This window comes from Corella eumyota, chromosome 2 (assembly GCF_963082875.1).
Source record: "Corella eumyota chromosome 2, kaCorEumy4.1, whole genome shotgun sequence".
NCBI classification, from domain to species: Eukaryota; Metazoa; Chordata; class Ascidiacea; order Phlebobranchia; family Corellidae; genus Corella; species Corella eumyota.
Window position 1 is genome coordinate 14895256 of NC_137491.1, and position 14456 is coordinate 14909711.

The 14456-nt window shown below is 29.7% G+C and overlaps 2 protein-coding genes across 2 annotated transcripts; both read right to left on the reverse strand.

Annotated features, from left to right (window-relative positions):
- Positions 1-5614: 5614 nt before the first annotated feature.
- LOC145743335 (adipocyte plasma membrane-associated protein-like) lies at positions 5615-8453 on the reverse strand. Its single transcript, XM_082561270.1, has 6 exons — positions 8172-8453; positions 7878-8050; positions 7473-7697; positions 6926-7123; positions 6401-6548; positions 5615-6011 (listed from the first exon to the last, which is right to left on the reverse strand). Exons 1-6 carry the CDS (start codon positions 8420-8422, stop codon positions 5759-5761), a joined length of 1248 nt encoding a protein of 415 aa, XP_082417396.1. The 5' UTR covers positions 8423-8453; the 3' UTR covers positions 5615-5758.
- Positions 8454-12939: 4486 nt separating this feature from the next.
- Positions 12940-14248, reverse strand: LOC145743434 (uncharacterized). The gene is made up of 2 exons (XM_082561392.1): positions 14099-14248; positions 12940-13871 (listed from the first exon to the last, which is right to left on the reverse strand). Exons 1-2 carry the CDS (start codon positions 14208-14210, stop codon positions 13426-13428), a joined length of 558 nt encoding a protein of 185 aa, XP_082417518.1. The 5' UTR covers positions 14211-14248; the 3' UTR covers positions 12940-13425.
- Between the last annotated feature and the right edge of the window lie 208 nt (positions 14249-14456).

The following is a 14456-nucleotide window of genomic DNA, read 5'->3' on the forward strand; positions in this document are numbered from 1 at the left end:
ACGTCTTAACACTGCTTCAAACCTTAAAATTGTTTGCGAAGATGCACACTTACTCTAGTAGATAAAGCGTTTGAAGTTAAGCTTGTTTTCAGTAATTCTTTTACGTTAAACTTCACTTAACTTAAAGTATTATTTACTACTTTTGACACTAATTAAAAGAAGGAAATTCATTTATATAACCACAAATATAAGGATGTCCTTTTCGCTATTTTGTAAGTTTGCTATAGAAACAAAAATGTACGTAGAAATAGACTGCATTTCGATCTTAATATCAAAATATTGACTTTGTTTTGGCACGTGCGGGCCCGAGGATTATAACTAGCAATAATTTAAATCCTTCTATAATTAATTACTTTCCATTGTTGACGTTCACTATCTCTTCAAATTTTATTTAGAACAATAAGAAGCAAATTTTATTTAGAACAATAAGAACCGTGATTGCCAATTTTAAAACAGCTGATTTGACATTACGCACACGAAATAATGGATGTAATTAAATATACATAATAGAAAAACCCTTGTATAAATATATTTAAAACGTTATAAGTGATACCAAATGTTTCTATTAACAAGAAATTATATGCATAATTGTATGTATTTCAGTTCTGCTAAGACAAACAACTTTATTTAAACGTAATTTATTTATTTGTGGTCTAACATGTAGTAAAACTAACCTACGAATAAACCGTTTGACATAAAAACTTTTTTGGATAAGACCGGTTACATGAAACGAAACGATTTTAACTGTGTCAACAAGTACCTGAAGTACTTTAGCTTTTACTTTAATTCCTTTCATGGTTTTAACCTTTTTTTCGTACCGCGGCAATCGTTTATGCTGTTCTGTTTTAAATGCATATTGGGAACTACTTAACCAATGCCTGCTTTCTTTCTCTTACTTACACATACTAACCCAATTACCTCATAACATAAACATTCATTATTATTACTAACAACATTTTTTAAAACTTTAGTAAAAAAGAAAATTGTTTATCTTTATATTCATTCGTTTGCTGATTACATTTCCTATCGGTCTAAAATCATGAATATAGTCATAAGGTAACCTAAACATTTTATTTTACGCTGCAGATTCTTAAAAACTGTACAAAATGGGTTCTAACTGGTACAATATTGAAATCTATATATACATTTTAGTGTATTCACATAATACCCGTCAGTCTGAAAATTCCTAAGCATATGCACATACCGTTTTGAGTTCGTAACTTGAATGATGTAATATAATTTCGCGGATGTTATTCCCTATAGATAAAGTCCATTATCTTTATTATAACAGTCCAAAACGTAATCAAGAAAACATGGTGTGATAAAAATTAAATTCGCCAAATCAAACCTTTTTATAAACCAGCCGATTTGTTTTTGCTAATTTACATTATACGGCCAAGATAAAAGCTTTTTCTTTTGTTAAGACACCACTTCATAAAAAAACAAGAATATTCCCTAAAACAACATGGTTTTTGTGTTCTTTATGTATCATACAATTGCTAATATAAACAAAATATCCCATCCCTTGGACAAAATGCGTTAACACGTATATTGTTCCTCAACTTGACAAACTGACAACGGATTTCTTTACATAACGCCAGCTTTGTAGGTGCTAACAAAAACAAGGTCTAAACAACTTTAAATCTACTATTAGACTATAATAAATGTCTGCTAAATAAAAATTTATGACATCTGCTTTTTAATACTTAAATACAAATCGTTCTGTAAAACTAAGTTAAGAATAAGGCTACGCCCAATCCATATATTCTATTTCATTTAAAAAAAATTAAAAAATATTTTTTTGCCATCTTTATATAACATTTATTTTTTATTTTTTAATGTTGCTTGTGCGGACGCATTCTCGGAATGTAGTACTCCTACAAAACAGAGAGCATCAAAACCTTTTCCCTTTCTCAAAAAACTAATCTAGAAACCGACCAATTAGCGCATTACTTTAGTAGGTCACACTTTTTTGTATAGCTAAATAAAAGTTCATACTAAGTACTGTTTATAATTTTATCAATTTTTTTTTGCTTTAAACTGAGGGATATCCTTTACCTTTACGGTTTATCTGTTGCCAATTCGTCAAAATCGTTTGGTTTTTTAACCCTTTTAATTTAAATTTTTTTTTGGTTAATAACACTATAAACGTAAGGCAAGTATTTTAGACGTGATAAGGTTTTGTCGATTAAAATTGGACGCATATTTTTTTGATAAGGTGTCCCTTTGCTTCCTTTAGTTTGAAACACGGGAAATCGGTAGGCATCAAACCAGCGAAACTATCAATCAAAAAACCAAGTAAATTGCAAACAAATATTATGCATCGGTTACAACTAAACTTGCATTTTACTTAACTGAGAACCAGTTCAAATGCTATGTAAAGTTTTAGACGGGTATTAAAATACACTATTTAAATGATGTGAACTATACACATTTTGTCCTTTTTATGCTGTTGTATACGTTATAAAATGATCGTCCCACCTTTACATCATTAAAACAAAAATTAACTGTACATTTATATTTTTCGCCTGTTTGTTGACCAACTTAGCAAATAGAGTAAACTAATTTTTTAATTTGTCATAAATCCGTTTACTTAATCAGAACTATATCTTTTTATTACTTGTTTACAGTTAATTAACCTATAAATGCGTCCCGTGCTCTAAAAACTAATTTGTTTTAAAATTCCAGTTGCTTTTACAATATCGTTTAAAAAAAAATAACATAACAAAAAATTTAAATTTTGATTTGTTGAATATAAAAAAAATTGAAGTACTTTCTGCTCTAATATTATTTTTAAATGCTCATAACATCGGTGATATTATCTAAGCGTGACGGGAACCTGATACGACTTGATTCCGCTGACTCTAAACTATTTCTCGATGTTCCATATTCGTACTAGCTCTTCGATAGCCTTGCTTAGTTTACTATACGCTTCGTTGCAACAAAAATTACCCAACATTAAACGTTTAAATAAGAAAACAACTGAAGTAGGAAAAAATATTTTTCTTGAGTTTCATGCTGGCTTAAGCTGTCCGTTTGTTTATGGTCTGCATGTGTGAAGCGCACGCTACAACATGTCGGTATGTCGCGTCTGGAGACTGCGACAAACAACATATTATCTTATAATGTGAAGTCCTACCCTGGATATTTTTCAATCATTAAAATTTCTTACACTTTAGTTACAATGTAAATTAAACAAAGCAAATGCGACGAACTGCAACACAACATAGTCTACCTAAAAAAATTAGTAAAAAAATATCGAACACTGTAAAAATGGAGTGTCCTAACATAAACAAATATCTAATTTTTTAGGTACAAAATCAGCTGTCTTTATAGTTTGATGTCACTAAACGGTAATGCCGCTTTGATTGTTCACTCGTTTTCATGTCTGTAATGTGTTAGTAAATTAGTTACTTTCACATAAAATATAATCCAGCTGTGAAAATAAAATCACCAATTCGTGTTTCCGGTGGTAAAAATTAACATGGAATTTTTGATTGATCTTAACTGACAATTAATTGCAAGTTTAATTACCTACAACCGGCAATTATATAGACTGTCGGTTGGCAATTTTATCACATTTTGGGCCACTTCAGTTTTGGGAAAAATTATGATATTTTATAATTTAACAACATAATAATTACGTCTTTTATGCGAAATAAACAGTAAGCCTCACCCAACAGCAGCATTGTTCTGATAGTAAAAACTCGAAATTAAGCGTTATTATTTGAGCAAAATTATAGTCGTGGAAAGCTAGCGTAATTATGCTTCAGATACGACTTGCTTATTAGATTTTATTATTACAATTTTAACTACTGGGTTGATGTGATTATAGTTAGATTTAAAAAAAAGATTTTTGACTTCATTGTTATTTAAATTTTTTTCCTGCCGTTAAAACTTAAAAAATATAACATATGGGATACTTTTAAAACCAAACAAAACTAAGTTTAATGTTATGTGAATAAAACTGTTAAACATTTTTAAAGCTTGCCTTTCTGCAAGTTGTTTAACGTTATGCAAGAGACGAGTGCCAAGTATTGATCTACCCGCCTAATATTGATTTAAGTATCTGGTTATTTTTGCAATTATCTGGATTTACTTTGGTATCTAATTCGGCAAAAAGGATTTCGCTGTTTTTGTGTGGTTAATATATGCAAGAGAACATTCGAAACTTCACTCTGAATTAACTGCATACATGATCTGATAGAATCTATCGAAATTATTCCTAAAATTGATTTGGAATGCGATTAAAGAGATATTGATATTTTAAACTCAATTTTAATTAAATGAGCTAGCATTTTATTAGGTTTAATTAATTACCCTTATCGAATTTTGGCTTAAAAACGAGGTTAATAAACATTGGGTTGAAAGCTATTCACTGTTATTTAAATGTTTTTTTTTGTAGAATGTGCTACAAAAACTTAAACATTTTCATTGGATTTACCATCACATAATACCGTTTTCCGTTACTCCATTTATTGCCCTCAAAATTAATTAAATTAGCTGCCATTGTTGCGTGTGGGAAATTTTGCTAATTCGGGTTAAGTAATGTTTGTGTTTTGCAAAAATACATTTTAGCACTCTAGACACGAAGAAATACACGAAGAGGCGTAACCTAATCGTAGTAAACTTTCACCAAAACACTGTTTGGGCGGGCTACAAAAGCCAATTGTAAGTAAAAACATGGATACATTCTATTTATCTATACAATGGATCTAAGATAAAGTTACGGTGATGCTGAGTGTGGCTTGTAGCTTGTAAAATTCTTTTGTTGAACTCGTTTGCGCTCTTTTGTTAAAATAGCAAATTAATAATTGGTTTAACTTAAAACTCGTGTTACAAAGTTTGATACTTCGGGTTTAGAATTACCTTGTTTTTTTTCATTTAAAATCACCAATAGAGTTGTGTATTGCCAAAATATTGCGACCATGTTAAAATTTAACGGCCAAAGCTTGGATAATAGAACTTTTAGAATGTGAAAACACTATATAAATCCAATAAAGACCCTATGTTTTAATGGTTAACCATCTTTACTAATATAAATTCTGTTGAAAAATATTTATGACATAAAAAAACACACCTAGTAAATGTTGGTGGCATGTTAAAATTTTTACGGTAAACGCACGATATAATATCTTGTTACAATTTTAAAGTTTTAGTTTTAGGCTCATTGGTTTGGAACCGAAACTTTACGCTTTAGTAACTTAAAACAATGTGGTAAACTTAGATTAAAAAGGGGAGTTGTCAAAAGTTTAAAATCTGTTAAAAACAGCAAAAGATAAATTTAGTTTGATTAAAAATTTTATGATGTGTTTGGCTATCTTCAAATGTTCTTTTTTATATTTTTGTATCCTTTAAATTTTTTAAACATTTTCCACCACATGACTGAAGGTACACAGCCTACTTATAAAACTAAGCACCGAAAAGATGTTTTTATATTACTTATTCAATGTACACAGTATCGTGCCGTTTTGTACCAAGATTTTGTTGCTTTTTCAATTTAAAGTGTTTTAAATTATAGTAAGTGTAGTTACAACTTTAAATTTTTCTTTAACTTAGAATCAAATCTGAATTAAGAAGCCTTTAAGCAATTTAAATTTTACTTTTGTTTAGTTAAAAGTTGTTTAACACCTTTAAAACGAGTTTTATTTAAAAAGCAAAGTTAATACCAAATATTTTTAATTACAAAATATATAAAACTACCCAACCAGTATTTTATCCTCAAACCAATGCAATACATTGCCTACTGCAGCTAAATTTAAAGAAACTCTTTCGATATATCATCCAAATCAGGTTTCGGCAATTCCATTTCTTCAACTCTGTTCTCGACGTCATCTTGTCCTATTTTACCAATAAACCCAGCATTGTCGTTGCCTAAAAACAAGACCCCGTCACCAGCCTCTGTAACGTCAGTGACCCGATCGTTAAAAACTCCGTCCTGATCGTGAAGAGAATCAGATGCATTTCCCTCGTTTAATTCCACGACCATGGTATGCGGAGAAAAGGCTAAACTGTAATTAAATAATTCAACTTTTTAATAAATTTTAATTTTTTTAAAGATTACAATGAGTTAGATGTAATAAAAGTTAATAACAAAATTAAGTAATAGTTAAACGTTTTTTATTAATATTAGAAATAGGTATGCTGTTAGGACGTTTCTGGAGCTATCCATAAATGCCGGGTTCATAAGCAAATATTGTGGCATATGTGCGGTTCGAACCCAAAACCTGTTGTCTCATAATCCGCTGCCAAAACCAGTATATCACACCTTTTTCTTGCTCATTAAAAAACAAATTCAGCAAAAAGTTTTTGTAATACTTATAGCATTTCCTTTAATTACTCTATTTTGAATTTACAACTTCTGTTTTATTTCGAGAAGTGTTTATGAAATGAATATTACCTTCTTAAATAACTTTGCGGAATTAACGCGGTCAAAATCTTTCTTAAATAAAACCTCGGCATAACCAATTTAAAGAACCAGTTTTTGATTATTTGAACAGTTAACCAACTTCCACCTCTCCTGTTAAATCTTATACGACCTGGCAATCCTGTAAAATCAATGTAATAGTTACACAATTTGTTGTATTAATATTTAACGATTTTAATGTTGTAGTTAAGACACTTAGCTAAAATAATATTTTAGGTTTGATAAGCAACACAAGATTTCTCAGGAGTGAATTTTACAGGCGCCGTAGTATGGTGTTCGGAACACTTGCTACACTACGTGAGGTCGTGGGTTCAATCCCCACTGCTCTTATGCTGTAACGCCCTTGAGTAAGGCACCATAAACGGTATGAACTCCTGCTGAGCCAGCACATAATCAGCAGCGTAATTATAACGAATGATATATCGAAAAGATAAGGATACAATTTCCTTTCTTCCTTAATGATAAATATTTATACAAAAGTTACCAAATTGATTATACCAGGAAGATGTTGCGTTGATGCGACTTTTGTGTCATTAAGCTGAACTAGTATGACGCGCCCCCTTGCGGCTTCAGATACCATAACACAATCTTCATTAAATGTCAACTCTATTCCAACAGGCATACACAAGCCTGATTTTAGAATTTTTGACTTTTTTAAAACTGGACTGTAGTGCATAAGACGCCCAGTGCAAGACCCTTTAACAAAAAATAAAACTTAATTCAAACTTAACACTACACGAGGCCATCGGCTCGATCCCTACACTGCCCTCATGTTATAAACGGTTTATATTTCTTCTAAACCAGCATTTATTCAGCAGCATAATTATAATCGGGTAACTATGTTTATGAATAATGTCAAAGGTAACTCGAATCTGGGTCGGGGTAAATGATGTTACTCCATTTTCAGGTCATAACGTCTACCTTCCAATATTGAATATAACGGTATATAAATAAATCAAAATCAATTACACATTGTCTTTTTGGTTAATTGAGTGTAATATGTTAATTAAAAAATTTTTTTTCTAATATTTAATTTAAAACGTACCTTCTAGCAACTGATGCATGTAGTATTCGCTTCCATATTTTAAATTAGAATCTATAGCAAAAATGTGCCCATTACTCGCCAATGCAATATCCATGAGCGACTTTATTGGTGGGGTTACGACATCAAGTGGCATGATTTGATTTGTTTTCATAGTTTTTGTGTTGATATTGTAAACTCCATTTACAGAATCGGCGACGTAAATAACTTCATATCTTGCCCTTAAGCCTTAAGGATTATTTTTAGTTATATAAAATTAATAAGATTCAACCTAGCAATATGCATTTTGTGTTTTTAAAGTATTTTTTAAAACATTTAACAAAATTAAGCATAGGTACAAAAGTGATTAGGCATTAACACTTTGTTTCCATAAGATTATGCAAAAATATAAAAACAAATTCTCTTTACCAACTATGCGGCCATATTTGTAATAAAAATTCGATATTTTTCCCATTCCCTTATACCCCTCTTCGTTAGCACCAATTGTTAATATATTTCCATCAGTTTGGCCAACATAAATCTTTTTGGTTAACCCATGATACAAAACAGTGTTTGGTTTCCAAATTTGACCGACTTTTTTTCTTCAAAACCAATAAAAAAATTCTTTATAGGATAGTTGTTACTAACTAAATTTATTTTAAATGTTTTAGCAGTATATTTATTGTTGCTTTATGCAGTCAATAACTTGTGTTTAAGACTAACCTCTGTGCTCTTGCAAGATCATTATTTATTTTTAGAGCGCCATCAAAATTTCCACTTGTTAAACTCTCGTTTACAGACACCGGTTCTAACGTTGACAATGTATAAGCAAAGAGACTTAAAGCTGTAATCAAACCAAAGCATAACAAAAGCGGAAGCAATATTACCCTCGGATTGAACAGCATTTTAAGAATAAAAAAAAATTTCGAACAAATTCCAGTTCGTTTTTTTCTTTGACCATAAATGTTTGCCATTTTCAATAATCAAACGTTTAAACCAACCTAAAAAAAACTAACAGTTATTTATTTCTTTTGAATTCTGCGGTACTTGATTTTACCTTGCACTAGTTACTAAACGACACATGTGCGTGTATTTTTACCAGCACGAACTACTAACAGCATTCTTGTTAAAACAACAAATCACTGTTTAATTTGTACCTAATTGACATAACGCACAACTCTTTAAATTACATATTGCTAGCGAATAGTTGTATCATCACATACGTATCGTAAGTTTAAAAATATTGGGAAAAAGGTTACTTAACTGTCATGCCATCGATTATATTAATTAAATGACTTTTAAGCCTAAAAACGCTTTAAATTTTCACAACTACCAAAACAAAAAAGTTATTCTTACATGTTTTAAAAAAATTAAAATTGGTTTAATAATCACATATACTAATTTTACCCTTTTTTATCCTCGCGCGTTTGCAAGCTTTCGCGCAAGGGCGCTACAGAGAAATTTCTTTTAACACACGTGTTGCAGGCGACAGATAGTTTGGAAATTTGTTGTTTTTAATTTAGTTTTAAGACTGTTGACGGCAACTCAATTCTTTTTTTGTCGAAAATGACTTCCATTGACTTAACCTTGATGGATGAACAAAAGATTAACTTTATAAAGGTAAAGTGTAGTGGTAAGACCGGCAGCGTGGTGTAGTGTTAAGAACATTTGCTACACCACACATGAGGTCCTGGTTTCAATCCCCACTGAGATCATGCTGTAGCGCCCTTGAAGTAGGCGCTATAAACGGTACGAACTGTTGCTGAGCCAGCACTTAATCAGCAGCATAATTATCGGCCAATTATAATCTATAATATCCCAAACTGCCACAGGCAACTCGAGACTGGGTTGGTGTAACTAATGTTACTCTATGTTTAAGTTGCGCGTTCGACTTTCCCACATCGAGGATAAAGATATATATACAGAAGAAAAGTGCATTAATTGTTTTTTAAAAAAAAACATTTGTGGCAAAACAACCTCATTAAATCAAGCTTTAGAGTAATTCGCTTCTAATTGGTCAGTTTTGCCTAGGAATTTCTGTCAGTTATAGCGCCTTACCCAAGAGCGCTGTGACATAGAAGAAGCGGAAATCGAACTATTGACCATATGTTAAAATCCCAAGTGTTTTACCCACTACACATTTTTAATTGATGTTTTCAAAAACAATTGGAAAGTTAATAATCTTGCCATATTCGGAAAAAAATAAGTTAATGATTTATATATTTTTTTTGCAATATTCAACTTTTTTTCATGTTTATTTATCCTCAATGTAGGAAGGTCGCCTTTCAGGTTTTAACATAGAGTAACATTTGTTACTCTGACCCAGTCTCAAGTTGCCTTTGTCAGTTTGGGATATTTTTACTTATAACTGTTCGATAATTATAAGCTACTGATTAAGTTTGGTTCATCAGACTGTTTACATCGTTTATAGCAGTTTACTCAAGGGCGGTACAGCATAGCACCCTACTACTAAAGAGAGCAGTGGGAATCGAATCCACGACCTTGGGAAGTAAAGACAAGTCCCTTCCACTACACTATGCTGTTGGTTAAACTTGAACAAAAACTAATACATCTATATTGAAAAATGTAATTGATAGCATTTAAAGTTTATTTAATGCTTAGATAATAGAGGAATTGCGTTATGTAAATGATTCATGCAACAAATTTAAGGAGGAACTAATAAATCTACATCAAGAAAAATTAAAACTAGAAAAATTTGCTGAGGATCTGCAAACCAATCTTCATGTAAATTTTTTTTGCCCTTATAATGCACTGATGTTGCGCAGTATTATCAATATATTTTGCAAGCTTTGTGGTTATGTAAGGAAACATGTCCCTTTTTTAGTTAATTTGTTTTAATATTTTACTAAGTATGTAATAAATGGGCATACTATGTTGGAATAAAACTGGTCTAAGGCTGTAAAGGTTGGTCTACTTTTTCAAGAAACATTTTTACATATGGAATAAAACAATAACCCTGAATTAAGTTTAAAGAAATAATAAAATGAAAACCAAATTCTGTTTTAATTTTTAGAAATCAGAGTCTCTTACCATAGACTTACAACAAGAAATTCTTAAAAATAGAACTGCAAATTACCATCCAGAAAAAGGTGAAGATGTGGAAAAAATTAAATTGGTTTTGCAGGCTTCCGAAAACACAATCGCTAGCCTTAAAAACAAAATACTGAACTACAATATGTGCAGGTACTTTATATTATAAAATTATGTTTTCCTGATATGCATGGTTTAGATATTTTCAGGTTAGGGTTATAACATTTATAATTTTATATATAACATCAGTTACCAACCCAACCCAGTCTCAAGTAGCCTTAGTCTTTTTTGGTATTATTGCTTATAATTGCTTACCTAATATAAGCTGCTGAATAAGTGTTGGCTCAGCGGGAGTTCATACTGTTTATATCGCATACCTCAAGTGCCCTACAGCATCAGAGCATTGGGGATCAAACCAAGGACTTTATATGGAGTAGTGAAGCGAAGTGTTCTGACCACGATGCTACACTGCTGGTCTTTGTAGTCTTATTTTTTTAATAAGGTTTTTCAAATTGTTAACATTATGTTGTTTAAGACGAGAAAAATGCATAAAAAGTTAAAATCCTAACAATATTTTTAAAAATTGTCTTTAAAACTGTTGCAGCAATTATAACTTAAATTTTTTTGCGCATTAATTTAAGCAATTAAGCTATAGGGTCATTTAAGTTGATATATGAGATTGTTTTAATGATATAAAAGAAAGTTAAAAAAGATTAGTGAAACTTTATTTATAAAAGAAAAATAAATTAATTAAAATTTGTTCTTAGCACAATACTTCATGTTAAACATTTCTGAAAAATGTTTAAAGTAAGGCAACAACAAAATTTAATGTATTTTATATATACACCTAAAAAAAATGTTGCATCACCATAACCTAGACAAGGCTGTAGAAAAATATTGTTTTATAATGTCAAATGTCATTCTTAAACTAAGTATGTTTTGAAATTTTGTATATATACAAAAAATGATTTGTGATACTTAATTTGAGTAAGGCACTAAAAATGGTATAAACTCCTGCTAAGCCAACATTTATTTATGTTACTCTACATTTAGGTCATTAAGTCAACCTATCCACATTAAGGATAAATAAATGTGAAAAAAAATTATATATGATATTGTTTAGATAAAAAAGAATTTGCTGTGATACAATTTAAACTTATTTTTGTAGAGTAGAACAAGATAAAAAATTAGCTGACAGTGAACATAAATTGTTTTTATGCAAACAAGATTTAAACATGGTTTCTGAAAGAATGAATCAGTTACAATTAACTGTTGATAAACTTAACAATAAAGCCAGACAGGTTTATTAAATTTAATTGTAGTAGTATTTATTAGAAAAGATTAACAATTGTAAAATTATTTTGTTAATTTCTATTATAAATTAGACAAATATATGTAACAAGACAGGTGAATTGCAAGATAAACTTGAGTGTAATGTAAAAGTGGCAAATAAGATTAACTCTGATCTTGCAATGTCATTAAAACACAAGAACTGCATAATTCAAATGCTGGAAACCGATAAAACAAATTTAAAAAATCGGGTCAGTTTTTGTTTAATTTTTAATAATCTTGATTAACTTGCTAGGTTTTACTAATTTTTTTTATTATTTTTAAATTCTTACTTTTATTTAAGCTTATTGAATGCCAAAGCAAGTTAAAAATTCAAGAAAATCAGAATACAAAGAATGAAGAGCTTAAAAGAGAGGTTTTTTTTATATTTATTTATCCTCGATGTGGGGAGGTTAACTTCACAATCAAAACATAGAGTGACAACTGTTACCCTGACCAAGCCTTAAGTTGACTTTGGCAGTTTGGGATATTATAGATTATAATTGCCCAGTAATTTGAAGCTGCTAATTAAGTCTTGGCTTAGCAGGAGTTCGTACTCTTTATATCACCTCAGTGAGTTACAGCATAAAGGCAGGAGAAATCGAACCCAGGACCTCATATAGTAAAGCCAGTAAAGCCAAGTGTTTGACCACTCCACCATGCTGCCGGTTAAGGTTGTTATAATTTAAACTAAACAAGTTTTAATCAACAAAAAGAATATATATGTTATTTTTGTTTGTAAGTTAATTTTAATACATCATTTTTGAAAAAAATGTCATGAATTTAAAATATTACACAGGTTGTTAAACAAATAGCAATTAACACAACTCTAAAAGAAAGCGAAACAAAATTAAATGAAGATTTAAATAAAGCAAATTTAGACTTGGAAAAGTTAACAATGTTAACAAATAATTCCACTGCATTATTAGGCAAAAGCAAACAACAATATGTCAAAGATATTGAAGGTATAAATTTAATTTTAAGTTCTTGATAAAATAAAGTTTGCTGTTTTTTTTTAGCTATTTTTTAGCTAACATTTTTCACCAATTAAAACTATATAACAATTTTTTTTTATTTACAGAATTAAATTTAAAGTTAAATGAAGCGAATAAACAATTACTGAAAGATTCTAAAATACAAGAAGACTTCAATGCAAATGTAATGAAAAAGTTTGATAATTAATTAGTTATTTAGTGCATTGAAGGTAAATAAAAAAGTATATAAATTAAAAAAGTTTAATGTTTACTTATTTTGTTTTACAGGATGAGAATTTAGCAGAAAATGCTTTTAGCAATGTTGAAAAAATATATGGTAAAGAAATGGGTGAATCTGAGTCAAAAAAAATTAAATTGGAAGATTAGGGACTGAATAACCAAGTAAAGTTTTACTTCTGTAGGTGATTGATAGATATAATTGTTACATAAGCCAATTTAAAGTTGTTTTTGTATAACAACAAAGCAAAGTACACAATACACTATTTTAATGCAAGAGTTAATTTGTTGCAACCCACTTTATATTTAACCTTTTTTATAGATAAAAACCCAATTTTAAATATAATAAACAAATGGGCTTAAGATAATTTTGTTAAAACAAATAATTATGTCTGAACTGATTGAAAGTTGCCATAATTTCGAAAATAAATTTGACCAGTGAAAAGTTTTGTCACAACATATATTACATGACTTATGTAAAAACCTGCTGAAGTGAAACTTATAATAAGAAGAAACAGATTGCTTCCATTATTTCGATAAACAAGCTCTTCCCCCGGCATGTCACAAAATCTACTAGTCTCAACTTCACCTCCTTCCGATTCACAATAATTAATAAAATAGATTGAATTTGCACTGGTAATATTTGCTGCTTCATATAATATGATGCAAATACAATTAAACAAAGAGTCGAAGATAAGTGCACACTTTGATATGTTTATGAACAAAAATATAATATAAGATAGTAATGTAAATACACATATTGGGATAACTGCACAGGCTAATAGCATGGTTTCGGTATTAACTTCAGGTGGTTTATTCCTTGTTTCAAAAACTGAAAAACACATCAATAATTAAAGTTAATGTTAAAGTTTTTACTAAGTTCTGTGGGACCCTTAGGTAAACTTTTATGTTATTTTTAGTTGGAATTTAAAACCTAAAATAACCAATTTATTAATTAACAGATAATTATATATTTTATAGGTGTACTATTTAAAAGTAAATGTTATAGTTATTTAACATGTTTCTCTTGATTTAGTGAGATTTAAAAATTATATTTACCCTCTCCAATAAATAAAAATCCACAGGAAACCAACCCAAATAAAATCTCAATTATTTTAAAAATTCCCTCTACAGATATCATATACTTTTTGTGAAAGGAAAGAGAGTCCATCGTATTTTCACTCAAGTATCCTTTTAGTTTTATGCACAATTAAAGCTTTATGTAAAATGTAAAAAATAAATTCATATTTTGTTTTTTGGACTTTGAGATGGTTATTAAAACAGTATAAGTGTTGCATTTTTTATTTATAACTGCGAAATGCTGACTTTTTTAGTTGAGTATAATAGTTATTGATTTTGAAACTGAATAATCCTTTGATTCGAATCTGAATTATCCTTTAAAACTCTAAGTTTGAAA

Coding starts and splice junctions, on each gene's coding strand:
- LOC145743335 (XM_082561270.1), bottom strand. CDS start 8,422: ATGGCAAACATTTATGGTCAAAGAAAAAAACGAACTGGAATTTGTTCG. Junction 8,051..8,171: donor GATCTTGCAAGAGCACAGAG/GTTAGTCTTAAA, acceptor TTGGTTTTGAAG/AAAAAAAGTCGGTCAAATTT. Junction 7,698..7,877: donor CAAATATGGCCGCATAGTTG/GTAAAGAGAATT, acceptor ATAATCCTTAAG/GCTTAAGGGCAAGATATGAA.
- LOC145743434 (XM_082561392.1), bottom strand. CDS start 14,210: ATGGACTCTCTTTCCTTTCACAAAAAGTATATGATATCTGTAGAGGGA. Junction 13,872..14,098: donor ATTTTTATTTATTGGAGAGG/GTAAATATAATT, acceptor TGTGTTTTTCAG/TTTTTGAAACAAGGAATAAA.